The 27,603-nt window shown below is 39.0% G+C and overlaps 1 protein-coding gene across 1 annotated transcript; it reads right to left on the minus strand.

The window, feature by feature from the left end:
• Positions 1 to 85: 85 nt before the first annotated feature.
• LOC114239871 (uncharacterized) lies at positions 86 to 27,603 on the minus strand. Its single transcript, XM_028170289.2, has 3 exons — positions 27,444 to 27,603; positions 1,083 to 2,115; positions 86 to 836 (listed from the first exon to the last, which is right to left on the minus strand). Exons 2-3 carry the CDS (start codon positions 2,113 to 2,115, stop codon positions 154 to 156), a joined length of 1,716 nt encoding a protein of 571 aa, XP_028026090.2. The 5' UTR covers positions 27,444 to 27,603; the 3' UTR covers positions 86 to 153.

Consider the following 27,603-nt stretch of genomic DNA (forward strand, 5'->3'; position numbering starts at 1 on the left):
ATAAATTATTAAATATGAAACTCTATGCCGATATTGAGATTTAATTCAAAATATAAACCTTAAACTAAATAAATCAACAACAAAATTTTACTTAAACTATTTATTAATTTAATGACTGTGAGATTTTTACGTAAAATAATAACTACATTACATTTAGTGAATTAAATACAATATTACAGTTAAAAGCATAACACAGCCTAAATTTATGTTCGCACCGGATTTCAAGTAATCTGGGGTCTCTTTCTCTTGGATACTGCGATGAGCTTTAATTTTATCAGGTTTAGCTTCAACTGAGGTAGCGTCGGGAGCAACAACGTGATTTTCAGGGGGCTTTGCTACAGCTGCAGCCATTTTTGCAGTTGTGTGCCCTTGCGTGACGCTCGTTTCGGTGGTAAAATATTTCGTTGTCAATTTTGGATCAGGTTTCGTTGTGAGTTCTTTATTTAACTCCGTTTTCACAGTCGTGGTGGTGTAAGGACTCGGGGCTTTGGTGTTAGCAGCGGTTGGACTTTTTCTGGTTGTAGTAGTAATTTCACTTTTTGTTTTCGTACCTTTTGTGCAATTCAATAAATCTCTGACGTCAACGTAAAAGAATTTTCCCTCAAGTTGAGTATCATCGTAATATTCGTATTCGGGATTCTGGAATTGGGTCTCTTCGTCTTCCGTGGTCTGCGTGGTATTCTTCTCTATCTCCTCGGTCTTAGACCAAGCTTCTCTTAGAGCAGCATCTGGTTGGCATTTTAGGTTGTTGAGCGCAAGTTTCAAATTTTCGTTTTGTGTCTTATTCATTAACGACGTGAACCAATCCAACTGGCAGCTACACGGGAAGTTGTTGTCTGAAAAATGAGATACGTTAATTAATGAAACACGTATTTAGTAAAAGAGAAAGTTGCAGAAAATCCTTAAAACAGGCGCTGAAAGAAATACAAAAAATTTATATACTTTGAATCCAATAACTAAATCGCGTTGTTACTTCAAGACACTTTTAATCAATTAATATATAGTAATAGTACTTAAATACTATGCAATGTACTAAAAGAACATGTCGCTAGTAATTTACAAAAAAAATCTGATGATCTTACCGTCCACGTCCAGAGTGCTAATACCACCATAGAAATTGTTCAAAATAGGAGCCATAACTTCAGCTTTTAGTATCTTTATTTTATTTCCTCTCAAATTTAACGAAATGAGACTCTTTAGACCTTCAAATACTTTTAAATTGTCTATATCCACAATATTATTGTGCGCTAAAGAGAGTGATTGCAAGCTCGATAGACCAAAGAATGCTTTGTTGTCTAGCATCTGAATCTTATTTCCGTCCAAATTCAAAGACCTTAAATTCACTAGCGGAAGGAATGTATTATCGCCAATAACCTCTAAACTATTGCTGCTAAGATCTAATTTCTGCAATTTCTTTAATCCAGAAAATGTTTCGCTATTCAAGCTAAATATATTATTTCTATCGATCTCGATTTCTTTTAAATTGCTTAAATGCACAAACGCTCTGTCGTGTAGCGTCGTAATCTTATTGTTTGTTAAATAAAGTTTTTCTAATGAGGGTAAATGGACAAACACGTCTCTGTTTATTTCCACTATCGCGTTCGTGTCCAAACCAAGTATAGCGAGGTCCTTGTGATCTGCGAAGGCGTTTACTTCTAATATTTTAATTTGATTGCCCCTTAAAGTTATTTCCTGAACAGCGCTTAGATTAGCAAAAGCGTATGCTCCAACTTTCTCTATATTGCCATATTTAATGTCTAAGTTGAGTACCGATTTAGTGTATTTCAACGCCTCAGTCGGTATATATTTCATGGTGATATTGTTCTTTGTAAAAGTTAGTTTGGTTACGTCTTTAAGGTAGTCAAAGGCTGTCCAGGTGTCATCTTCTGGCTTTACGTGCTCAGCGAACAGGAAGCAATCAGCGCTTTTAAATATCTTCGGATTTTGATTGTCTTTGGTGCAGTAACATCGAACGTCCAGTGTGTTATTGTACACTAGATCACAGATGTTAGGGCGGGTGGCCCTTTTCTGATGGTGCGTTGATTTAGACTGGACAAAAGCAGTTGCAACGCACATGACTGCGATCACCCTCCAGAAGTTCATGTTGGTTGACATCTGAAAATGCAGATGAATGGCAGGTTAATAATCTTATATTTAGAATCATTGCGACCTAATAGTATTCATATATTAGTACAGTACCCGGCGATAAATATTGCACTTACATCTTTGGAAAGAGAACATCGGCTATTTTCGGTTTCGTAGAGCGTTGTCTCTGTCGGACATTAGCTATGTGACGTTTGTCAGTCTTCTTTGTCTCATTTGCAGTAGTATGTGGTGGGACTGTTAGTGTTTCGTGTGACAGAGATAACGCTATACGAAGCCGAAATTAGCTGATTGTCTCTTTCCAGAGGTCGATGTGCAATATTTATCGCCGGGTACTGTAGGAGTAACTTATTTTTAAATGACTGATAAGGGATTTTACGTAATGGCTATGGCCTTCTTTCGTATTCTCCACTCTAGAAGACTAGCTCGAACGATGAACCGTTCACCATATTATTATAAGGTACTTTTGTAGAAATAAAAAAAAAAACTGTCATACAAAGAATTTCAACTTCTATTTTACTTTCAGAATAATGATTAATGAAGCGTATTCGTTTATCGGTTGATATAATTGATTTTATAGTGAAATTTAACAACAACAAGCATTTATCTGTAATTTTTCAAATATCAATTAATTTTTTTAGTTATGTTCATTCAAAAGAGGCTTATAGAAAATGTTTCGTGGGCGTGAGTATTTCATGACCATATTATTTAATTGAAAAATGTATTAAAAGTCTGCATGGGTAGATCTTATTCTGGTTCTGCTTATTTCTGGAACTAAGTAATAATAGGATTCAGTTTAAAGAATGGGGCTGTTATATAAGACTTTTGATTGATTGAATTGATTTTTAATGTAATGACTATTAGCTCTCGTAATCAATTACATCAAATGAATTTAGGAGTCGTCGTAGTCTAAAGGGATAAGACGTCCGGTGCATTCGTATCTAGTGATGCAACGGTGTTCGAATCCCGCAGGCGGGTACCAATTTTTGTAATGAAATATGTACTTAACAAATGTTCACGATTAACTTAAACGATGAAGGAATAACATTGTGTAATAAAAATCAAACCCGCAAAATTATAATTTGCGTAATTACTGGTGGTAGGACCTCTTAAAAGTCCGCACGGGTAGGTACCACCGCCCTACCTATTTCTGCCATGAAGCAGTAATATGTTTCAGCTTGAATGGTGGGGCAGCCGCTGTAACTATATTGAGACCTTAGAACTTATATCTCAAGGTGGGTGGCGCATTTACGTTGTAGATTTCTATGTGCTCCGGTAACCACTTAACACCAGGTGGGCTGTGAGCTCGTCCACCCATCAAAGCAATAAATAAAAAATAAAAATGAGCCGTGAATTAATTCACATATAATTAAAAGTATAACTGTATCAGAATTTGTTTGTTTGATACAAATGAGGAGCGGTTTCCAATTAATTTAAATATACCAGTATCCTACTTCATACATTAATGATGGACACATTCATCTATATGTATTATATTATTATATACATAGTTCTCCGAATTGATGAAGACACGTTTCCATAAAAAAAAAAAAAAAAACTGTACAAAAAGTTTAAGTTTAATATCTCTATCAGGATTCAGTCTAGCCGGATGAACCAGAAACAATAGAGCGCTGCAAAACAGTGAATGTCGAATACTCAACAGTATAATCAAATGGAAATAATAGAGAACGCGAAGAGCTTAAAGCTTATGTTCGTTCAAGCAAAAAAGGCTTACTGAAGCGGAGACAGTCGATATAGTAAATCTCGCAGGCACGCCCTTCAACTGGTCTGTGGCGTTTTATTATGCGTAAGCCGGAACGCACGAGATGTGAAAAAAAGAATATAGTCTGTGACACTAGACCTTTTTACCGCCAAATATGAAAAACATAAAAATAATTTATAATGTGTTAAGTAACTAATTTAATGTAATTACTTTATGCCGCTATATCAATAAAATTTATATTGTTTCAACTGTGGTGTTAATTACATAAAACACGACCAGGCGAAATAAAGAAGGGATTCTATATGCACTCCCTTAGGTCTTTCCCAAAGAGATGGGGAAGAGGAGACCTGTATTTACCGGATGTCTCGTTGATTTGATTACATTAATAGCGCACCTAATTGTTTAGGCAGATAATGTCATTCAGCCTCGAACTACATTTACTAGTTATCAACCGGTCAACCTGTGACATTATCAACGCCAAATTTGTGCATAGGTGTGCTGCAAAATACTGTAAATATTTGGTTTTTGGCCGGTGAAGTCATTCGTCCGTATTATTTTAAGTGTTTTTAGAAAGCTATACGTTGGTGTGTGATTAAATGCTTACCGATATCATTGGATGGTCTTTGATAGTGTCTGTGTCGACATACTGTAGCTCATGGATATTAGTGATGCCAAGAGTACAGACAGTAGCTGCCCGCCTGTTCAGGACTTGAAGACTTTGTTTAAAGAAGGACGCGTTATAGATCAGAACCAACCCACCAACCAAACCACTCCCCTCTTACCCATATCGTCTTTCACGCAATCCATCCATTTCTTCTTAGGTCTACCTCTTCCTCTATATCCTTCCAAATTCATAGTTAACATTCTCTCTGGCTATCAAAGTATGAGAGTTAATATAATTTTACCGTAGTTTCACTCCTAAGCTCCTACTAGACTTACAAGACTTACTAGTACACTTACTAGATTCTATAGTTCAGGAACGTGAACCTCTCAATCAATTATAAAACAATAGCTCCATTCAGAAATAAGATGAATAGTAGTAGTACCTACCAATGTAGGCTTGAAATATCCTAATATCAGTAATAGAGGTCAGCAACTGGCAGCATATCAGCAATTTACTAACATTGTGATGTGGAGACATACCTATTTTGAAGATTTATTCCATTTTAAAAGTTTCACATCCGACATTATGGTTTTGAATATACGAAATATTCATGTCGATTATTGTAGAAACAGGGCGTCGGTAATTTGCGGCGGCTTTATGATAATGGCGATGTAACAGCAAAGAGAATAACTAAACGATGTTTAACATTATATTTCCATAGTTTAGAATTTTGACTCAATTTAAATAAAGAAATACCTAGTCAGGTCATGAGTATTGTCACACAGTAAAAACTTTTCTTTTAGAATGCTGGCCACAAAAAAGTTTATTGAATTCGAATTTCGAATTGTTCATGAAAATAAAAATGTATACTTTTATAATTTTACTCATTTTTAAATATGGAGTGAACGCTTAAAGAAGACCGTGTTGCAGTTATTGCGTTGCATCGTTGCGGTTACGCGCCAATACAAATTTTTAACATACTGAAAAATTTTAATATGACCAAAAGATTCGTTTATCGTACCATCAAACGATACAATGAAGACTCTAGTGTAGATGACAGGTCAAGAAGTGGTCGCCCTCGGTCTGTTAGGACTCCAGCAGTGATAAAAGCTGTGAAGGCGCGAATTCAAAGAAATCCCAAACGTAAGCAGAAACTGTTGGCCCTTCAGATGGAGTTAAGCAGTACCACGGTGAAAAGGGTGTTAAATGAAGACTTAGGGCTTCGGGCATATCGAAGAAAAACAGGACATCGTTTGAATGCTCGTCTAATGGACCTGAGACTGAAGAGATGCCGCGCTTTGTTGAAGGGGTACGCGGGAAAAAAATATCGGGAAATTCTTTTTTCGGATGAAAAAATTTTTACCGTAGAAGAGAGCTACAACAAACAAAATGATAAGGTGTACGCACACAGTAGTGAAGAAGCGAGCAACCGTATTCTGCGTGTCCAACGAGGTCATTTTCCATCCTCGCTCATGGTATGGTTAGGAGTTTCTTATTGGGGCTTAACAGAGGTACATTTTTGTGAGAAAGGTGTAAAAACGAATGCAGTTGTGTATCAAAATACAGTCCTGACGAACCTTGTGGAACCTGTTTCTCATACCATGTTCAATAACAGGCACTGGGTATTCCAACAAGATTCGGCGCCAGCTCATAGAGAGAAGAGCACACAAGACTGGCTGGCGGCGCGTGAAATCGACTTCATCCGGCACGAAGACTGGCTCTCCTCCAGTCCAGATTTGTATTCAAAATCACGGAGGTCATTTTGAATAAACTTTAGTGTCATAAGAATCTATGTTTTGTTAAGTTCATTTTGGTATATGAATGGTTACATAATGAATAAACTTCTTTCAATTATTTTACATTAAACATGTGACAGAATTTATGACCTGACTAGGTATAAGTCATTGTAAGTTATTTATATTTCTATTGAATAAAACAGTATCATGCTAATTTCAATGAATGATTAAAGTAACAAAATAGTTTTTTTTTAATTAACGATTCTTCTTTTTCTTTTTCTCCATCGTATCCCACTCGGTGCGATCGGTACAGCTAATTTTTCTCTTCCATTCTCTTCTATCAGCCGTCATCTCAACACTCACTCCTCTCTCTCTCATATCGTCATTAACACATCCATCCATGCCTTCTTCGGTCGATTTCTTTCCCCTCTACCTTGCACAACCATTTCCATACATCTCTTAGTCACATGCATCTTCTCATTACGCATCACACGTCCATACCACGCTAGCCGTCCGCTCTTTAATTTGTTGATTACCGGGGCTACTTTTACACTTCCTGTGATATCATTCTTTATCTTGTCCATTCTTGTCACTCCACACATCCATTTATTGACGATTAAGAATCGTAAATTAATTACAGATTCAGGTATTGGTTTTGTTTTTCAGTTAACTTGCAGGCTGAGGTTAAGGGCACTCACTTTGTCTACGGTCTCTAGGTACCACTTAACACCGGATAAGTCTAACTCGTATGCATAAATACAACAGGAGAGTAAAATAAGTTTATAAATAAATTGTATACACTTAATGTTTGAAAAACGAAATAAAATATGAATATTTCAAATGTTTTTTTTTTTTTTATTGAAAACTCTACAAATAATACGTTTCAGTATTTAGCTTGCGAGCGAGTCGTGAGCATTCCAAGCTATTTTTCAAATTTCGTAATCGGAACAAGTTTAATGGCTTTGTTTATGGGGATCGGTGCGGCCCACATCGATGTTCATTCGACGATTAGTTACATACAACATAAAATAGAACATAACTTACTTATGAACATTCAGTGAAGACATGCTTCTGTATTTCATTGTTAGTGATTACACTAATACATTAATCTACAGTGGTTTTTACGGATGTTCCGTTATAACTACTGAACCGTGCGTCCGATTGACTTGAAACTTGGTATCATGTAGAAAATACATGTACTTAATGGATAGGCTAATAGGTCTTTATTTATCGAAATGTTAATATTGTTATGAAACAAACTAATGCATTTTGTCCTAGGTGTCGGAAAAGCTATTGGATTTTTTTAATTATTTATCATTACGATAAACGGAGGACCTTGAAAAATAGTAGATTTTATAGGCTTCTCGCAAAGTTCGAGTTCCAAATAAGCACCACACATCAGGAGGCTTGGGAATCATCGAAATCATACCATGGAGGCAGACGCTAACGGGCTCAGGATGTCCAGTTTTGGAGACCAAAGCTACCGTTACTAAGTACATGCATTTTTTTTTATATTGCTTAGTTGCGTGAACGAGCTCACAGCCCATCTGATATTAAGTGGTAACTGGAGCCCATAGACATCTACAACGTAAATGCGCCACCCACCTTGAGATATAAGTTCTAAGGTCTCAGTATAGTTACAACGGCTGCCCCACCCTTCAAACCGAAACGCATTACTGTTTCACGGCAGAAATAGGCGGGGCGGTGGTACCTACCCGTGCGGACTCACAAAACGTCCTACCACCAGTAATAATAATTAGTGGATGGCCACTATCCGTTTTGACCACAATCCGTTTTAAATCTGTAAAATACACCGTTTTGTTGATACCTATCAACGAAAAACTACAACTAAATATCTCTTTTATAAGAAACACAATAAAAAAAATCAAACAGAATCCTAGAGAATATTTAAGTCATAACACACGCATGGACCGCTATCTGACTCAGTATTTCTTGGATGTTAATTTCATTAACATTATTTTTAACGAGTGATTCAAAGTTTGATTACGGTTCGTATGGTTGAGTTCATCGGCCTAGTAGTCTCACAATCAATCTTATAACAACAAACATTCATGTGTTTACATTGCAGCGTAATGTCGGCGATGTAATTCTTAAAATATACTCGTATATTCGAAATAACTATTTATTGACGGCGGATTCGGGTTTAGATATTATTGAACACCACTGACGATAAACTTCAACAGACAGACTCATTATTGAAATACGGTGAAATAGTAAAATTTATCGAATTTTACTGGTGGTAGGACCTCTTGTGAGTCCGCACGGGTAGCCACCACCCCGCCTATTTCCGCCGTGAAGCAGTAATGCGTTTCGGTTTTAAGGGTGGGGCAGCCGTTTTAACTATACTTGAGACCTTAGAACTTATATCTCAAGGTGGGTGGCGCATTTACGTTCTGGATGTCTATGGGCTCCAGTAACCACTTAACACCATGTGGGCTGTGAGCTCGTCCACACATCTAAGCAATAAAAAAAAACAAGAAAAGATACTCGTCCCCGCGGAAACCTCCAAAAATATAGAACCAGCGCACCGCCGTGGTGAAGATTTGTAAAGATTTAGTTTTTCCCACTACCTTTAGTAAAGATTTAATCACTCCCGTCAGTTTCACAAACGCTTAAACTTGTTTGTCTTGTTTGTCTTGTCTTCGATGTCGAAACGAAGTAAATAAAAAAATAATCTAATTTTCCCCTCAGTGAGGTGGAAAGTAATACAAGTACGAGACCTAAGAAACTAAATTAAAAATATTGATAGAAATCTACAAAACTAAGACAATAAAACATCAAACAAAGAGCTTCAGCTGAAAATACGAAAAAAAAGCAATCATGAAATTAATAAAAATTCCGTGAAAATGTGATAAACAACTGTAACATCAACACCAACAGTTACCCAGAGTGAGATTACAAAAATGAATATACTGTTAGTAATCAGTTTTCACAGCACTTTGCTTACATATAAATTTGGCAGCGTTAAGCCTACAATGAATTAATTTTATCGAGATCAGCTATATCGTTCACTAAATCCGGTCATGGACGAACGCTTTAGAACGGGTTCCGTATATTGGAATTAAATGGGAAGTCCAGCGTGATGCCCGCATGCTAACCGATTATCGAAGTCCGTAGAAGGTACTAGAGAAAAGAAGTATGCTGCTATGGATGCGTTAAGGGAATCTATACTAATATTATAAAGAGGAAAGATTTGTTTGTTTGTTTGTTTGTTTCGAATAGGCTCCGAAACTACCGGACCGATTTGAAAAATTCTTTTTCCATTAGAAGCCGACATTGTCCCTGATGAACATAGGGTACTTTTAAATTTTTTTTATTTTTTTTATTTCATGTGTGTTTTAATGTTTCCGAAGCGAAGCGAGGGCGGGTCGCTAGTGTTGTAATAATAGCGTAACAATAGCGTAGCTTTCGTTTTGTATTTCTTTTCAAAAATCTCATATTCGTACCCACACTTATTTTTCTATTCACTGGTAGCCTAAGGGTCTATTCCAGCTACGCCCAGACGGGTAGGTGAGCTCACGTGCTCAAACTGAAAGAGTTTGCCACTAACCCTAGCAAGATCAGTGGTTCGCAGAAACTACCACCGGATCGGAATCGCGACAGAAACTTAGTGGATCACCCACGCTAATAGATTACCCTACTATTAACAGTGTAGAATCAGAGTATCGTGTCGAGCATGTCTAATTTAATAAAATTAAGATAGAGACGACAAATAACTATACATGATACCTTAGAACTTAAGGTGGGTGGCGCATTTACATTATAGATATCTATGGGCTCCAGTAACCACTTAAGACTAAATGGGCTATGAGCTCGTCCACCCATATAAGCAATAAAAATAATAATTAAAACAATAAAAAAAACATAATTTTGTAAAATTCCCTGTGTGCACTAGTCTTGAACTCATCAAAAGGTTGCACTAATATGCGATATTCATCGATATGACCCTATACCTACCAAAGGTTTTTATATCAACGTCGTTTCTGCAGCGGAACTCTAATATGCGAACGAGGTAATAAAACATACGCCCACTGTAAAGCAAGTGCCCGATTTGAATAATCTAAACGTATTGTTAACAATAAATATTCCGTCACCGATGAAGACATTAAACATGGGTGGTCACGCGTGGTCAGGCTTGTGGTCTTTTAGTGGTAAATATGACGGGCTCTGTGGCGTCATTGTCGAAAATAACATTTTAATACAGAAGGTTTTGGGTTCGTTTTTGTTTTGTTTGTAACGCAATGATTTATTGACCAGGTTACGTTTAATTCAGTTTTTGCAAATCGTAGACATCATTAAGATTACTTTTACACAACTGTCCGTGTCCGTAAGCAATAAAATTAGTTTTAATTATAACAAGTTTTTTTAATTTTTTTTAGATAGGCGAACCATCTCACGGCCCATGTGGTGTTAAGCGGCTATCGGAGCCCATAGGTGTCACAACGTATACGTCACCACACACATTGAGATATGAGGAAAAAATTACACATCCTTCAAGCAGGAAGGCATGACATGAAAAAAAATCTAATATATAAAAAAAACTAATATTAAAAAAAGAGACATGCCCGCTGAGTTTCTTGCCAATTCTTCTCAGAACGGAGGCTAGTTTTTGTGAATTGGCGGTAGTTCTTTTGTCGTTCAAAAAGAACGTACTTTCATTTATGTTGAATATTTTTTATTTATTTGATTTGATTTGACTACTTCGCAGCAGAGATAAGCTGAACCCCAGATCTTGAGTTAGAGTGTCTCAATTGCGTCGGTGTAAGAGTTCTGTAATCCTTCATATCGGATTTCATACTTATTTTTCTGGTTATTAATGGTGCGTGTCGAATATTTTTTTTTATTGCTTAAATTATTGAACGAGCTCACTGCCCACCTGCTGTTGATTGATTACCGGAGAACATAGACATCTACAACGTAAATGCCGCCATCTATTAAACATTAGTTCTAAGGTTTCAGTTTTTACAGTACAACGGCTGTCACGCTTTCCAAACCGAAACGAGTTACCGCTTCACGGCATAAATAGGCAGGGTGGTGGTACCTACCCGTGCGGACTTACAAGACGTCCTACCACCAGTAATAATAATTAGTGGATGGCCACTATCCGTTGACCACAATTCGTTTTAAATCTGTAAAATACATCGTTTTGTTGAAAATTTTCACGTACGTTGCGATCCTGGCAGGGTCGCCATGTGTTGGAGTGACGTAGGCAAAATAAAAGAGAACTGTTCAAGTCGACAATTCGTGTAATACTGTCATAATTTAGCGTGTGCAGTTACAAATATAAGGTTAGGCGAGCTGCACACTACACCATCTTACGTTAGTGGTACTACTGTAACAAAAACTTTCATTGGAAAGTTTCATATCACTCGAACAAACCGTCTGCAAGTGCACAAATTACGTACAAACAAACGCGGAAACATTTTTTTGCTAATGAATAAACAAACCTACCTAAAAAGCTTTACGTTTATTTCGTTCGCTAATTTGTCAAGTTAAAAGCAACTTTTTGCAACGCTTTCCCTAATTTTCTCTTTTTGCGGAAATTCTGATCCTAAAAGTATGCTCCCTTAGGTATTGTAAGCACGCCATTCGGTGCGAACAAGGCGACTGTTAAAACATCTGCCCTTTTTATTGGGTTCTCTTTTATATCATGGGTTTTAAAGCTCTTTACTGGATTTGCGGAAGCTTGGGAGTCTGGTGACCACAGCTTAGCCTATGGTTTTTCATTATGGAGAACAAAGTTGCGAATTTATAGGTCAGACCTTGCATATCTTTTTTAGAAACCTTGACTGATTCTTACCCTTACATGGTTATTAACTGACTTGAACAGATTACCAAGTGAGTTGAATCTCGTAAATCTAACCTAGTAAAATCTAGTAAAACATATCCCGAAAAAAGTATTTTCACATACCCGTGATCATGACGCTTACTTCTTCTTCTTCTTGATCTTATTATCCTACGTTATTTGGGTTGACGCAGCTCTTTTAAGATAAGATGAGCATAGGCATAGGGATTTGGCATGAATTTTACAACCGGGCGCTTTCCTGGTGACAACCCTCTTTGGGTACATCTCCAGTGTTATGACCATTATGACGTGCCATATGGAGGGAGTTTTTCAGTTCTTTCTTTTGGTGTTTCTTTGTCTACTTTTTTTTTGATTTGACATTTTTTCGACTAAAATTGATATTAAAAAATACCAAAGGGATCATCTCGGCGTTTGTAACAGCTGAAATACCGGGATATACGTCGTATACGTGGTATTAAAAATGTCTAATAATTGAAAAACTAAGTAATATTGCTGAGTATATAGATTTACATATACATATCTAATTGCGAAAACTTAAAATACACTTTTTTATTGCACACCACTCGGTAACGTCAAGTCGTTTCCAACTTTTGCGACAAGGTCACGTCACCCCTCGCATACGGGGCAGACGACGAGCGTGTGCCCCGCCGTGTCCACCATGGTGGCACTCTGCCGTTGGCTCGGCTCCGATCCGGTGCAGGAACTCACCGAAGCAACCGTGCCCAATGAGCACCTGCGTGAGCTAGAAAGTGAGGCATCCTCTGTCACAATTCACTCAACCCGAAAGGACCGGGCGAATCGCCTCAACGGTCCTACGACCAGTCGAAGGATTGGCGAGCTACCTGGAACATGACTCCAGCACGGATCGCCGAGATTGGGCCCTCCGAGTTCTGACCTTTATGGGGCTGCGACTTGCCACGTCCCGGTCACGAAGGTCAGCCCACCACTGATAGTCAGCAGCGAGCGCTTCCGCCTCCAGGACCCAAGGTGGCGTCCCAACCAGTACACACGCCGCCTCGAAGGAAATGGGGCGATAACCACGGATGGCCTGACCACGATGGTGCGTTGCGGCCGTTACAGCAGCTTCGCTACCCCTACGGCCAGGGACTGGTCACACACGGGCGCCCTGTATAGAGCGGTTGATTGCACCACCCCTGTATAGGGCACGTCACCTGGTCAGGGCCCCCTATGTTGGGCAGAAGCCGGCTTAACGCGCCGGCCATCCCCAACAAACGAAGAACCAGGAAAGTGAGCACGGAAGGTCCAACAACTGTCCAGAATGAGGCCTCCAACCACGATATGGGCATCGATAGGTGGCACATTCCTGGGCCCGTGGAACCACATGGCCTCGGACTTAATGAGTACCACGTCCAGGCCCAATCTCCTGATTTTCCTATTCATTCAACTTATTTTAATATTTTGACTGGCAATGTATTAGAATAAATTCGTTTTTTACATTAAAATTAATAAAGTAATTAAATAATTTGTATTCGCTTATAGAAATTTGACCCGTAAGTTTAATTGCCGAAAATTATATAAACTACAGTTAAAAACCGTTTAGCGCACGGATATATTTTCTAGATTAACACAAAATTACATCGTAAAAGACATCTGCGACTCCGTGAACACATATGAGTAATGGGCCTACTATTTTAACGACATAGTATGTGTGAAAACGTTGTTATTATGTAGAAGCTACCGCGTTGAATTGACAGTCGTCGAATGGTTGGTTGTCTGATGGCTTTCCATCACGACATTGGAATTATAATTAAAATTTGTGGTTTACATAAAATAAAATTTGTGGTTTTATTACTGGTGGTAGGACCTCTGGTGAGTCCGCACGGGTAGGTACCACCACCCTGCCTATTTCTACCGTGAAGTAGTAATGCGTTTCGGTTTGAAGGGTGGGGGGTAGCCGTTGTAACTATACTGAGAACTTAGAACTTATATCTCAAGGTGGGTGGCGCATTTATGTTGTAGATGTCTATGGGCTCCAGTAACCACTTAACACCAGGTGGGCTGTGAGGTCGTCCAACAATCTAGCAACAAAAAAAAAATATTTTAACTAATATAAATTCGGAGAACTTATGAACAATATAACATAAGTATAGCCAAACAAACACCTTGAGATACGGGGATATGGTCTTAATAGCTTGAGAAAGACAGCCTTTTTTCTACTCTTAAGATCTGGATCTTTGTTTAGTGAAAGAAATAAAGCCGTGTGGTCTCATAGGACGTAGAATTTTATATCACAATTTAGATACCTAAGAAGTTATTGCAAAGTAATCATCACCCTTGTGGAGAAAGGTGCTATATACCTAGTCAGGTCATAAATTCTGTCACATGTTTAATGTAAAATAATTGAAACAAGTTTATTCATTATGTAACCATTTATATACCAAAATGAACTTAACAAAACATAGATTCGTATGACACTAAAGTTTATTCAAATGACCTCCGTGATTTTGAATACAGGCCTTCAATCTGCGCGGCCAGTCGTCTATCGCAGCACGAACGAGGTCCATGTCAATATCGGCGGCTGCCTTAATCAAGGATGTCTTGAGTGACTCCAAATTGGGATGAGGCTTTGAGCACGCCTTTTCCTCCAAGTGTTGCCATATCTTGTAATCTAACGGATTCAAATATGGACTGGAGGAGGGCCAGTCTTCGTGCCGGATGAAGTCGATTTCACGCGCCGCCAGCTAGTGGTGTGTGCTCTTCGCTCTATGAGCTGGCGCCGAATCTTGTTGGAATACCCAGTGCCTGTTATTGAACATGGTATGAGAAATAAGTTCCACAAGGTTGGTCAGGACTGTATTTTGATACACAACTGCATTCGTTTTTACACCTTTCTCACAAAAATGTACCTCTGTTAAGCCCCAATAAGAAACTCCCAACCATACCATGAGCGAGGATGGAAAATGACCTCGTTGGACACGCGGAATACGGTTGCTCGCTTCTTCACTACTGTGTGCGTACACCTTATCATTTTGTTTGTTGTAGCTCTCTTCTACGGTAAAAATTTTTTCATCCGAAAAAAGAATTTCCCGATATTTTTTTCCCGCGTACCGCTTCAACAGTGCGCGGCATCTCTTCAGTCTCAGGTCCATTAGACGAGCATTCAAACGATGTCCTGTTTTTCTTCGATATGCCCGAAGCCCTAAGTCTTCATTTAACACCCTTTTCACCGTGGTTCTGCTTAACCCCATCTGAAGGGCCAACAGTTTCTGCTTACGTTTGGGATTTCTTTTAATTCGCGCCTTCACAGCTTTTATCACTGCTGGAGTCCTAACAGACCGAGGGCGACCACTTCTTGACCTGTCATCTACACTAGTCTTCATTGTATCGTTTGATGGTACGATAAACGAATCTTTTGGTTATATTCAAATTTTTCAGTACCTATGTTAAAAAATTGAATTGGCGCGTAACCGCAACGATGCAACGCAATAACTCCAACACGGTCTTCTTTAAGCGTCCACTCCATATTTAAAAATGAGTAAAATTCTAAAAGTATACATTTTTATTTTCATGAATAATTCGAAATTCGAATTCAATAAACTTTTTTGTGGCCAGCATTCTAAAAGAAAAGTTTTTACTGTGTGACAATACTTATGACCTGACTAGGTAGAAAGGATTTTTTTTCCTACCTAAGCTGGTAGCCTGGAGCGGCTATTCCAGCGTAACCGTAACTAGTAGGTGAGCTCACGGGGCTCAAACTTGACGACGATGCTAACACGAACCCTAGCAAGAGCCGTGCTTCGCAGAATCTACCACCGGATCGGAAACGCGACCCACTGAGAAGATCCGGCGAGAAACTCAGTGGGCTGTGTCTGAGAGTTAATTTACTCGTCGAGCCCTTCGTCGCAAGCGACGGGTTCGACGAGAACGGTGACCGGTGCTTGAAGTATCTAAAAGCACCGTTAGTGGATCGGGAGGATCCGAGATGACGTGTTTTGGGCGACGTCGACTGCTTTTCATTCTATAGAAAGGAATGAAAGGACTACGATATGGAAGAACGAATGGCGAGTATTACTAGGTCTTATCCATTTGATCTTTTTTGTCACTGAAAAAACTAAACACACAATAAATGTCTATTATTTGAGGTACTAATAATTAACCGACTGCTGATTTTTGCTACTCATATAACTGTACTAATTTTATCGGTGTTACCTCTTAGATATACGAGTACTCAAATTTCATCAGTAAGTATTGCAGAGGCAATGCTAATTTATAAAGCACGTGTAGCGTTTATGCTGACTCCTGCGTTAGCAAATGCTATTTGATTTAATTTATATAACTGAGAATATTTATCACGTGAATGGCTAGACGCAGATTTTTTTTTTTTTATGGCTTAGATGTGTGGGCGAGCTCACAGCCCACCTGGTGTTAAGTGGTTACTGGAGCCCATGGACATCTACAACGTAAATGCGCCACACACCTTGAGATATAAGGTCTAAGGTCTCAGTATAGTTACAACGGCTGCCCCACCCTTCAAACCGAAACGCGTTATTGCTTCACGGTAGAAATAGGCGGGACGGTGGTACCTACCCGTGCGGACTCACAAGAGGTCCTACCACCAGTAAATGCTATTTAATGTTTCACTATGATCACTGATTCATTCGCCCAGTTTTTATAAAGCGAATTATAGAATTAAAAAAGGCTCGGCATTAAATGAATTTCACGTTTATTTTAAACGAACCAAGATTAATGGTGGTAGGACCTCTTGTGAGTCCGCGCGGGTAGGTACCACCAACCTGCCTATTTCTGCCGTGAAGCAGTAATGCGTTTCGGTTTGAAGGGTGGGGCAGCCGTTGTAACTATACTGAGATCTTAGAACTTATATCTCAAGGTGGGTGGCGCATTTACGTTGTAGATGTCCATGGGCTCCAGTAACCACTTAACACAAGGTGGGCTGTGAGGTCGTCCACCCATCTAAGCAATAAAAAAAAACGATATATATATATAAAATTCCTTTTTAGCATCGATTATTGAAACGGAACGTTTTGAAGAGAATCACTGAATCATCACTTACGAAAATCGTGCCTATTCAGGTTACACAAACATTGCAGCGTCTTGAACAACGCGAACGAGTTTTATAATGTAACAACCGTGATTGATGTGCATCGAGTTCAGTGGAAGAGAATAGAAAAAGGAGACGATTATAATTTTATAGATAGTTGAAACAGACTAATGTGGCTCAACAGTCTTCTGTGACCCAACGGTGGGTATACTTCAACAATTTTTCAATTTTTTTAATGCTTAGATGGGTGGACTAGCTCACAGCCCACCTGGTGTTAAGTGGTTACTGGAGCCCATAGACATCTACGACGTAAATGCGCCACCCACCTTGAGATATAAGTTCTAAAGTCTCAAGTATAGTTATAGTTCAAGTATAGTTACTTTGGCAGCCAATTGATTTTCCTGCTTATGTCTATACCCGGAGCAATAGGATTTTGCTATCTGAAAGGCAGTTATCCGATTCAATTGCGACCTGGACTAACGAACAAGCAAAAAAAAATTACGTAACCCAAAAGCTTATTATGTTAGTAATTTAAAAAACTGTATTCTGAATACTTATCATAAATGTATCCAATATATTACATCATCGATAATCCTCGATGCTGTCGGTCGTGGCCTCTCTGATTTATTTTCTCTTGGACTATCTTGCGTCAGCTCACTCTATCCTGGACTGCGTGGATGCGCCACCTTGGACTAATCTGTCGAGGGTAGAGCGTATTCTATCTCGTCCGACCAGAGCATTCGACCTCTCGTTAACCTTACATTTCAGGCAGAGACAGTCACATTCTTCCTGGCTTTTTTAGGTCCACCGTTACGGAATTTATCAGTGAAAATTTAATATGCCAGATATCGCCCCAAATAAAACTGTTCTCTCTACAAGTATATCTCGAATCGTCATAACTTTACCACCCAATTACATACAATTAATACAATAAAATACAACATAAAAATTTCATACTAGGCTTGACTCTAAATTAACTTTAATTTAATTGCAAATTTTCAATATTATCTTAACAATATAAGACTATCTATAGCAAAATATTAATAATTATTTCTGATATTCCTACGTATCTCCGCTTGGCTTACCAAAATATTGTCTCTAAATACACATTACCCCAATTAATGTTTATTTAATAAATCATACGCTTACATCTTCTTTGTACAGTTAATTGGGTTAAGGGAATGACAAAACATTATGCTTGCCATCTCGGCGTGAAGTTTAGGGAATAAGGTACAAGTTGCCCTTAACTTTGCTATTTTGAAAGCTTTAATACAATGTTTCTAGGCTAAGTTTTCGCCGAAACGGCCGTGGCCACTTGGTAATGTACGCAGATGTGTGTAGTTAACCTGAAAATTTAATAGAATAAAGAGGTTGTTTTATCTGAGATATTCCTAGGTATAATGCGAGTTTTTTTTTTTTTGCAATTTTGTGTAATATATTACAAAAATAAAGTTTTTTGTAATATTTACAAAATTTGCGTAATCAATATTCGAATTTAGAGTTTACAGTTCATCGAGCAGTTGAAATTGGTCGGTAGCCCTAGATGGTCTCAACGTTATTGTTCGGAACTTGTATATATGCAAAATATCATGAAAATTTCGCTAGCGAGATTCAGGCATCTGTCCAATACCTTGTGTTCTTAGATTTTTTTCCTACCTATGCTGATAGCCTTGAGAGGCTATTTCAGCTTCACCCTAACGTGTGTAGGCAAGCTCACGGGGCTCAAACCGGAGTGTTGCTAACACTGACCCTAGCAAGAGCAGTGCTCCGCAGAATCTACCACCGGATCGGAAACGCGACCCACTGAGAAGATCCGGCGAGAAACTCAGTGGGCTGTGTTTATGGGTTAATTCGCTCGTCGAGCCCTTCGTCGCAAGCGACGGGTTCGACGAGGACGGTGACCGGTGCTTGTGGTGCCCAAAAGCACCGTTAATGCATCGGGAGGATCCGTAATGACGTGCTTTGGGCGACGTCGACTGTTTACCGTTCGGTCTACAGGATCGGGTATGTAGTTTCCAGCGGCCACGACAAGAAGGTTCTCATGTCGTGCCGCTCGAAATGGCGCAGCGATGCCGATTGTAGATAATTACTGACAGAGTCGAGCTCCAGGTCATCGTGGAGATCCATGTTCCTCAGGAACCATGGTACTCCAACGGCTATCCTGCAGAATCGGGATTGAATTATCTGAAGGGGCTTCAAGTCGGTGCGGGCCGCGTGAAAGAACACTGCGCTTGCATACGTCATGACGGGGCGTATGCAAGTTTTGTAGAGTTTCCTTATTTCGAAGGGACAATTTGCTTCGCTTAGAAAGCATAGGGTAGAGACATCCTAATATGAAGGCGGCACGGTTGCGTACCGTTTTAAGGTGGGGACGGAATGTCATCCCTCTGTCGAGGGTGACGCCTAGGTATTTGACTTTCGAGGCCCACGGTAAGGGCTGGCCAAAGAAAAAAAAAAAAAAAGAGTAACGGGGGGGTTCTACGATAGCTACCGATATTAGCTCAGTTTTATTATTGTTTTAAAAAAATACATAACCACTTAACAATGCCAGGGCCCACTTCATTCATTAAGTGGTTACTACAGTCCACTTTATTCAATAATGCACAATGACCCGATAGGTGCGTTGGGACTTGGAGTGTTTTGAGATATACTTGTAGTTATTACTACTAGATATACTCGATGCTATTAATGGTGGTAGGACGTCTTCTGAGTCCGCACGGGTAGATACCACCACCCCGCCTATTTCTGCCATGAAGCAGTAATGCGTTTCGGTTTGAAGGGCGGAGCAGCCGTTGTAACTATACTGAGACCTTAGAACTTATATCTCAAGGTGGGTGGCGCATTTATGTTGTAGATGTCTATGGGTTCCAGTAGCCACTTAACACCAGGTGGGCTGTGAGCTGGTCCACCTGTGTAAGCAATAAAAAAAATTGTCTTACATGGGAACAAATCGATCGATTTCCTCATTTAACGGAACTTAACTTCTTAGTATCTGCTAGACAGAGACAGAGACAAAAAATAGTAGGTATATCCGAAAGCAAAATAACTTTCTCCAAGAATCCGACCGGGAATCGACCCTGACCTCATTTTATATGGTCTGGGTCAATAAGCACTTTTGCTGTTATTGTTGCCATGTGAGGTGAGGTTCCCACGCCCTTGATAGTACAGAAGGAAAATTCTAGGTTAGGGACATTGCTTGTGGAACAATTGATTTATTGTTTGAATAAGTCCTTATAAAATATATATATATTCTAAGTTTGTAATAATGGCCGCTAATTCTGTTGCTAACGAAATGATAAAACAGGTCCTCCCACGCCACAGGACGTAGACGATCTAAAATCTGTTTGCTTACATTTCGAGCTGTACCAACTATTTTTGTACAAGGATACCGACTTTCATAAATCTAGATTTTTTTTTATATCTTACAGAATTTAGACAATATTTTGGGTTAGAGCTGGCAAACCATTGGCGAGTTCGATTTCTTGTCGTGTTTATATTTTTGTAGTTCAACTAGCTGACCCGGCAAACTTTGTGTTGCCGGGTCAGCTAGTTGATGTAAAAAATAAAAATAAAAATTTAGGGGTGGACCACCCGTAACATTTAGGGGGATGAAAAATAGATTTTGTTCGATTTTCCACCCTGGCCGAGCCGTTTCAGAGGAGTTGAATCACGCACACCGTGACACGAGAATTTTATATATTATATGTAGATGAAAATTCACATATAGTCGATTTTTAACAGAAACTTATCACGCATGAGAGCTGCTTTGATTTTTGGTGAATTTGTATAATTTGATGTAACTGTTGTAATTTAGAGACTGAGGCGGAAAGCCTTGTGAAGGCAGTCAAAAAGAAATACAAATAGATACACGCGTAGCTGCTTTAATAAAAATAATTTGAGTATATGTAATTGAAAAACACTATGTTACGCGCTGGGGTTCGGGATAAATAAAATTCCACGGAAGTATAAATTAAAACTGTATTTGCACTTAGAACACTTCACAAACACTTTAAAGTTCTCAATTCAATTCTTCCGCTTCACTTCAGGTGATCCGTTCGCTGGTTCGCTTCAAGTAGTTCCGGTTATTGACTGCGTGCGATATCTGCAACGCTTTTGTAGTTGAGACGAAATCCATAGAATCGTCGAGAATATTCCACAAAAGCCGAGTACTGTGTTTCCGCTGTCTGACAATAGATGGCGTTGTACTTCTCGAGCGTTCTAGGTGCTACAAGATCCTTCGATATTCGTTTGACTATTCGGCGATAGATGGCGTTACTCTTACCGGCGTAACAACTACAAGAGGCCGGAACGAAACCGCAGACTTGGGCCGGGTCATAACTTATTCTCAACAGACGTACTACAGACGAGCAATCCGGTCGGCGGTGTATCGCGTTCCGGCAGGGTGGTTCTGACCCAGCTGGGTATCCCGGAACACCAGCGGCACAGACTAGACGGCCTGACGGGCCGCTGTACCCCGGAGAACGGCTTCGTTAGACGATCCCGGTCGGGCGTCCTCGGGATGGCGTCACAAGTCTGGTTGTACACGTTGTGTTGACCGCGAGATACCTCTACTTAACCCGGGCTCTGGCCCTGGGCGGAGGTCGGACGTAAGGTGAGGGAGTGCAAGTGGAGGGTAGGGCTCTAAAATATCCTTGGGCCCGCAGTGTGCTCCCAACATCTGCAGACAGTAAAGTCCCACATACCCCGTGCGTCCCCTAGGCGCGGATCCCTCGCATGAAGCTAGGACCCGTGCCCGAACAAAAAAGTGCAATAACTTATTCATCTACATTTTATAATTATTGATTATTATTAAAGTTATAGCAAAGAAACTAAAGATTTAGAAGAAAATACAAGGATCCTTAGTAAATTTGACGTTGTAGGGTGAACAGTCTGTTGTCCTTCACATTTTCAATCCAGAAAGAAAACTAAATTGACATTTACTCAATGTTGAGTTGTTTTGTTGCCTTTGTAGACATTTTTTATATATTATTATTATTTATTGCTTAGATGGGTAGGACGAGCTCACAGCCCACCTAGTGTTCAGTGGTTACTGGAGCCCATAGACATCTACAACGTAAATGCGCCACCCACCTTGAGATATAAGTTCTAAGGTCTCAGTATAGTTACAACGGCTGCCCCGTCCTTCAAACCGAAACGCATTACTGCTTCACGGCAGAAATAGGCAGGGTGGTGGTACCTACCCGTGCGGTCTCATAAGAGGTCTACCACCAGTATTAGTACAATGGCAGTAGTAGTACAAATATGATTAAACAGCCCACATGTGATGAGTGCCATTCTTCGTGCCAACTTTTCACAATTATGCAGGAAAATCGCGTAGACGTTATTTTCGGAAGCCATCTGGCTTGCAATAACCAGCTGTGTGAATACGCCACAATCGAATTACTTAATTAAAGATAATAAAGCTTTTGAAAAGAAAGAGGGGGAACATGTGTGCGTAGTCAGAGTTTTTTTTTTTTTATAACAGCTAAGAGGCAAACGAGCAAGACGGGTCACCTGATGGTAAGTGATTCACCGCTGCCCACAATCACCAGCGACGCCAGTGCGTTGCCTACCCTTCAGGTAAGAATATGCTCTTTTCTTGAATAACCCAATGTCGCAGTTGTTGGGGAAGACCGCTGATGGCAACGAATTCCAGAGATTTACTGTGCGTGGCAGAAAACTGTTTTTAAAACGCATTGTAGTGGAACGCCAACCATCCAGATGGTGCGGATGTTGCAGAGCGTTATCTGTTAATAAGGTATTGAATTAATCACTTCTCAAGCCTCAACGTGCCGTCGAAAGACCAAAGGCTTTACTTTCCTTATTGAAAGAATGGCTTTGAGGATTCGCATCGTCTTTTGTTCGGATTCAATTCGGGTCAGTGCCAGATATTCGGGAATCGAGAGTCTGGGCGTATTTGTTCTTAAAGACGTACGTAACGAGTTGATAAGCTCATACCGATCTGGTATTCGACGATACCAATCCAATATCCCTAACGCAATAAGCGTTCGAAGTCTCAAGTGCATTGATATAACGAACATCAAAACGACAGCTTCGCGATAGAAATAGACAGAGCGTTAATCTATACTTAATATATAAAACTACAGTGGTTTTACGGATGTTCCGTTATAACTACTGAACCGTGCATCCGATTGACTTGAAACTTGGTATCCATGTAGAAAATACATGTACTTAACGGATAGGCTAATGTTTATATGAGTGTTGGACTGCCTACACCAGTTGCGGGGGCGTTAATGATGAGAATTTTTGTAGTGGTGAGAAATAATAATGTTAATTTTAAATGCCCAGCGAAGCGGACGGGTACAGCTAGTAATATTATATTAACAATGTACGCCGTAGAAGCAGAGATAAAGACACAAGAATTTATTGTACTAAACGAACATTGCCCCGAAATACGATAAGAACGAGTAGCGCTAACACATGCTATTGCACTTATTGTTTGTCATAGAAAGTACATCGCTCCGACACTACGTGCAATGAATATACTATAAATCTGATAAATTTAAATATAAAATCCTATTTATTTGTTTTTTTTTTAATCGTTTTGTTGACACATTGACTATTGTATTAAAATGCCATTATTGAGAATATTGAAAACATCTGAAAGACAAAGCGGGATATTTCAATTGCCATCAAACATAGTACAAAGATTCTGAAAATCATTGAATTTCAAAATACAATAGGCGGTCTTGTTGATAAAAATCGAGTTTTTCTTCTAAACGTCTTTTGAGCGAAAAAAATAATTATATTTGAAATAGGTAAGTAGATAGGGGCGCACTTATCGCAATTTATAATACAACGTTATAATTTAATTAATCACTTGGTTTTTTTTATAAATTAGGTGGGTGGACGTGCTCACAGCCCACCTGGTATTAAGTGATTACTGAAGCCCATAGACATGTACAACGTAAATGCGCCACCCACCTTGAGATACAAGCTCTAAAGTCTCACGTAAAGTTACAACGGTTGCCCCGCCCTTCAAACCGAAACGCGTTACTGCTTCACGGCAGAAATAGGCAGGGCGGTGGTACCTACCCGCGCAGACTCACAAGAGGTCCTACCACCAGTAAAATACTAATATAATAGTAAAAAAATTGTTAGTAAGATTATTTTAGTTATAAAGTAGTATATAACGAAACTATTAACAATCCTAAGAGCTAATTGCAAATATTGAATCACTCCAATATATGACAGCATTAAGCTCTAATATGAAAGCTACCGAACAAAATAGGGGATGACGTAAATTAATAATGTTTCGTCTCTCAGTCCTTAATTGCATTTGCTTGTCAATTAACTGACAACCCTGACAGGGAGCCAATCACGACACGGAATATTGCGGCTCACGGCTGCTTGAAGCTTACAACGTACATTTGTTTATATACACTAAGTGTATGGGTGGTGGAGAAGTATTTAAAAATAAGTGAAAATGGCAAGATCTTGCAGCAAGCGGGCTTAATGTCTCGGTAAACCAACAGTCTGAATATATTTCTTTTTTTAAGTGTACCTTAGATGAAACGGAATATAAAGGTGGTGGTAGGATAACCTCAAACTATGTCTAAGGGAATTCCCTGTGAAGAATTAAGCACAGCTGAAAACAGTCTAGTAGACGCAGAGATTCCAAACGCTCATCAAACCTAGTTTACCAGAACCGTCTTAATCTATAGTATGTATTTCGAATACATAATCTTTCAAATCTACGTTTAAGTCGCTCAGTCAACTAAAAGGGCTTGCTTCTTTACCTGAACGAAACAAAAACTTTACAGCGATGCAACGGTTTTCGAATCCCACAGCCAAGTACCAATTTATCTAATGAAATAAGTACTTAACAAATGTTCACGATTGACTTCCACGGTGAAAGAAGCGTGTAATAAAAATCAAACCCGCAATATTATAAGTTGCGTAATTACTGGTGGTAGGACGACTTCTTAGTCCGCACGGGTAGGTACCACCACCACCTTGCCTATTTCTGCCATAAATCAGTAAAGCGTTTCAGCTTGAAAGGCGGGGCAACCATTGTATTGTATAAAACTGAGATCTTAGAACTCATATCCCAAGGCGGGTGGCGGCATTTACGGTTTAGATGTCTATGGGCTTCGGTAGCCACTTAATTACCCATCCACCCATCTAAGCAATAAAAAAAATGAATGCAACCGTAGCAGAACTAAAGTCGAACATTCGAGATGATGGCGCATTGATGAAAGGGTTCTGGGTTGCATGGTTCGAAAAGGGCATCTTTGGCTCCTACTTAGTAAATGGGCGAATCACATGACCTCGTCTTATTTTAAGTAAAACATAAAAAAGTCAAACTTCTACGACTTCCTTCTGTCAAGGAGAAAGAATTAAAAAAAGATACATAGCCTGGTTTTTTCACAGCCTCTTTTTTGTATAATTTTTTTTGCATCTTAATTATTGAAGAGCTCAGTGAAAAGTGGCTACTACTAAAACCCGTAGAATTGAACGTCGTGGTTCGTAGACCATCCTTAATTATCATGAAGTTGGAAAAAAATCGAAGCCAAGAATTTAACGATTGTTCCTCAACCCAGAATCGTTGGCCAAAGAAATAGGCAGGGTGTATATACCTGTCAGAAACCAGTCGGAAGATGCTCTTATTATAAGACCAGTGTATTTTAAAATAATTATGTGTAATTGATAAATAAACGTCTTATTTGAAATATACCTTAAACAAAAAAATAAAATCAAATCGAAAATAAGACGGAAAAACGATTAAAATGTTTAATAATAATAGTTTGAAAAATCGTATGCCGCATTGCGATCTTCCAAATCGATTTAGTTTACACATACGAAAGCAAGCGTCATAGCTCGTAAGTTTAGGTATACTCCTGGAAGTAAGATTTACGTCGGGCCCATATCGATTCCCTGACAGCCTCTCGGGGCTGTATAATGAATCGATTAGAATGCATTTGCCTTGAAACCTTAGGGACGTTTAGGTGAGCTTCCTTTACGTAACAGAGATTTATGTTTTGACATTTATTTATCTGTCAAATTTATTTTTGATTGTCGAACAGTTTTATTAAATTAAAACTTTTTGTTACTGTACGTATTTGGCGCGCTTTCTAGTTTTGAAATGTCATTTTTTAGAATTCAGTTTTGTCTTTTTAAAGCATTCAATATTACAAAAAATTGCAAACCGATTCAGAGGCGATCGTCTAATAATAGCTATGACACCCTGCTTCATTTCACATGTTTTAATTATGGATGTGCATACGTGCTCTTGATCTCACTACTGACGAACGGATATCAGAGCTCATAAGCCTCGTGACATACCGATATCTACTTGGAGACAAACATTCATATTATTTTCTACGTTTATTTTCAATTGCTATGGCATTTGACAAGCGCTGTTATTGCTGAGGACCGTTTTCCACAATGAGGATATCACGCCCATCCGCTAAATGAAGCTTATAGAAGTAGTATTTTAAAATGTTCATGCTCCCGTTATGGCGGTCGTTCAGGTATTCACTTTACATCTAGTGGGCCATGTAATAGAGGTTTTTTTTTTTTATTGCTTAGATGGGTGGACGAGCTCACAGCCCACCTGATGTTAAGTGGTTACTAGAGCCCATAGACATCCACAACGTAAATGCGCCACCCACCTTGAGATATAAGTTCTAAGGTCTCAAGTATAGTTACAACGGCTGCCGCACCCTTCAAACCGAAACGCATTATTACTTCACGGCAGAAATAGGCAGGGTTGTGGTACCCACCGGACTCACAAGAGGTCCTACCACCAGTGTAGGGTGTAATGCAGCATCAAAAAAAATTATTTACATTTCACTGACACGAGGCAAAGGCCTCAAGCCGCAAGGTGACATTGCATCGCTGCAGAAATGAATGATGTTACCAAATTTCACATACTATATTTATGTTTTTTTTTTATTGCTAAGATGACCGGCAAACGAAGTCACGGCCCACCGGAATCGGCAAGGAAGATCTCTGAAAACGCGCTGTGGATGAACGCAGTGGTTCTAGACTACGTGGTTGAATTATAATAATATATAATAATATACCGGTAGTGAGCGGCAAGATACTAAAAACGAGATGAATAAATCGTTTCAAACAATTCCCAAAGTTATTTTGTTTATTATTTGTTCTTATAGAAAAAAAAAATATGCATCTACAAATAGGTATACATTTATCAATTAAATGAGTAACAACTATATTATTTAATTTGATAACCTATAGCTTGAGTTACAGTCGAAAACGAAAAAAGTATTTAATTCAAAGATTATCTAACAAAAAATTCAATCTTACATTATGCAATACAATATATTTATATTATTTACTACATTTACTTACTATTTTAATTATGCAACATTTTCGAAAAAAAAATTGTGTGTTAAATTATTATTATTTTTAAAACAAATATTTAGAAAAAAGTATTTACTCACATTAAAAATGACAGTTCCAATTTTTTTTTAAAAACAACAGTCTAGAGAGTCACTACAACATCATTACACTTTTAAAATTTCGAACGAGACACATTCTTCGAATTCGCTATGTCCGCACAGGAAACACGTCTACACGCCTTCGCGGCCTTACTTGAACTAA

This window comes from Bombyx mandarina, chromosome 18 (genome assembly GCF_030267445.1).
Source record: "Bombyx mandarina strain Sakado chromosome 18, ASM3026744v2".
Classification (NCBI taxonomy): Eukaryota; Metazoa; Arthropoda; class Insecta; order Lepidoptera; family Bombycidae; genus Bombyx; species Bombyx mandarina.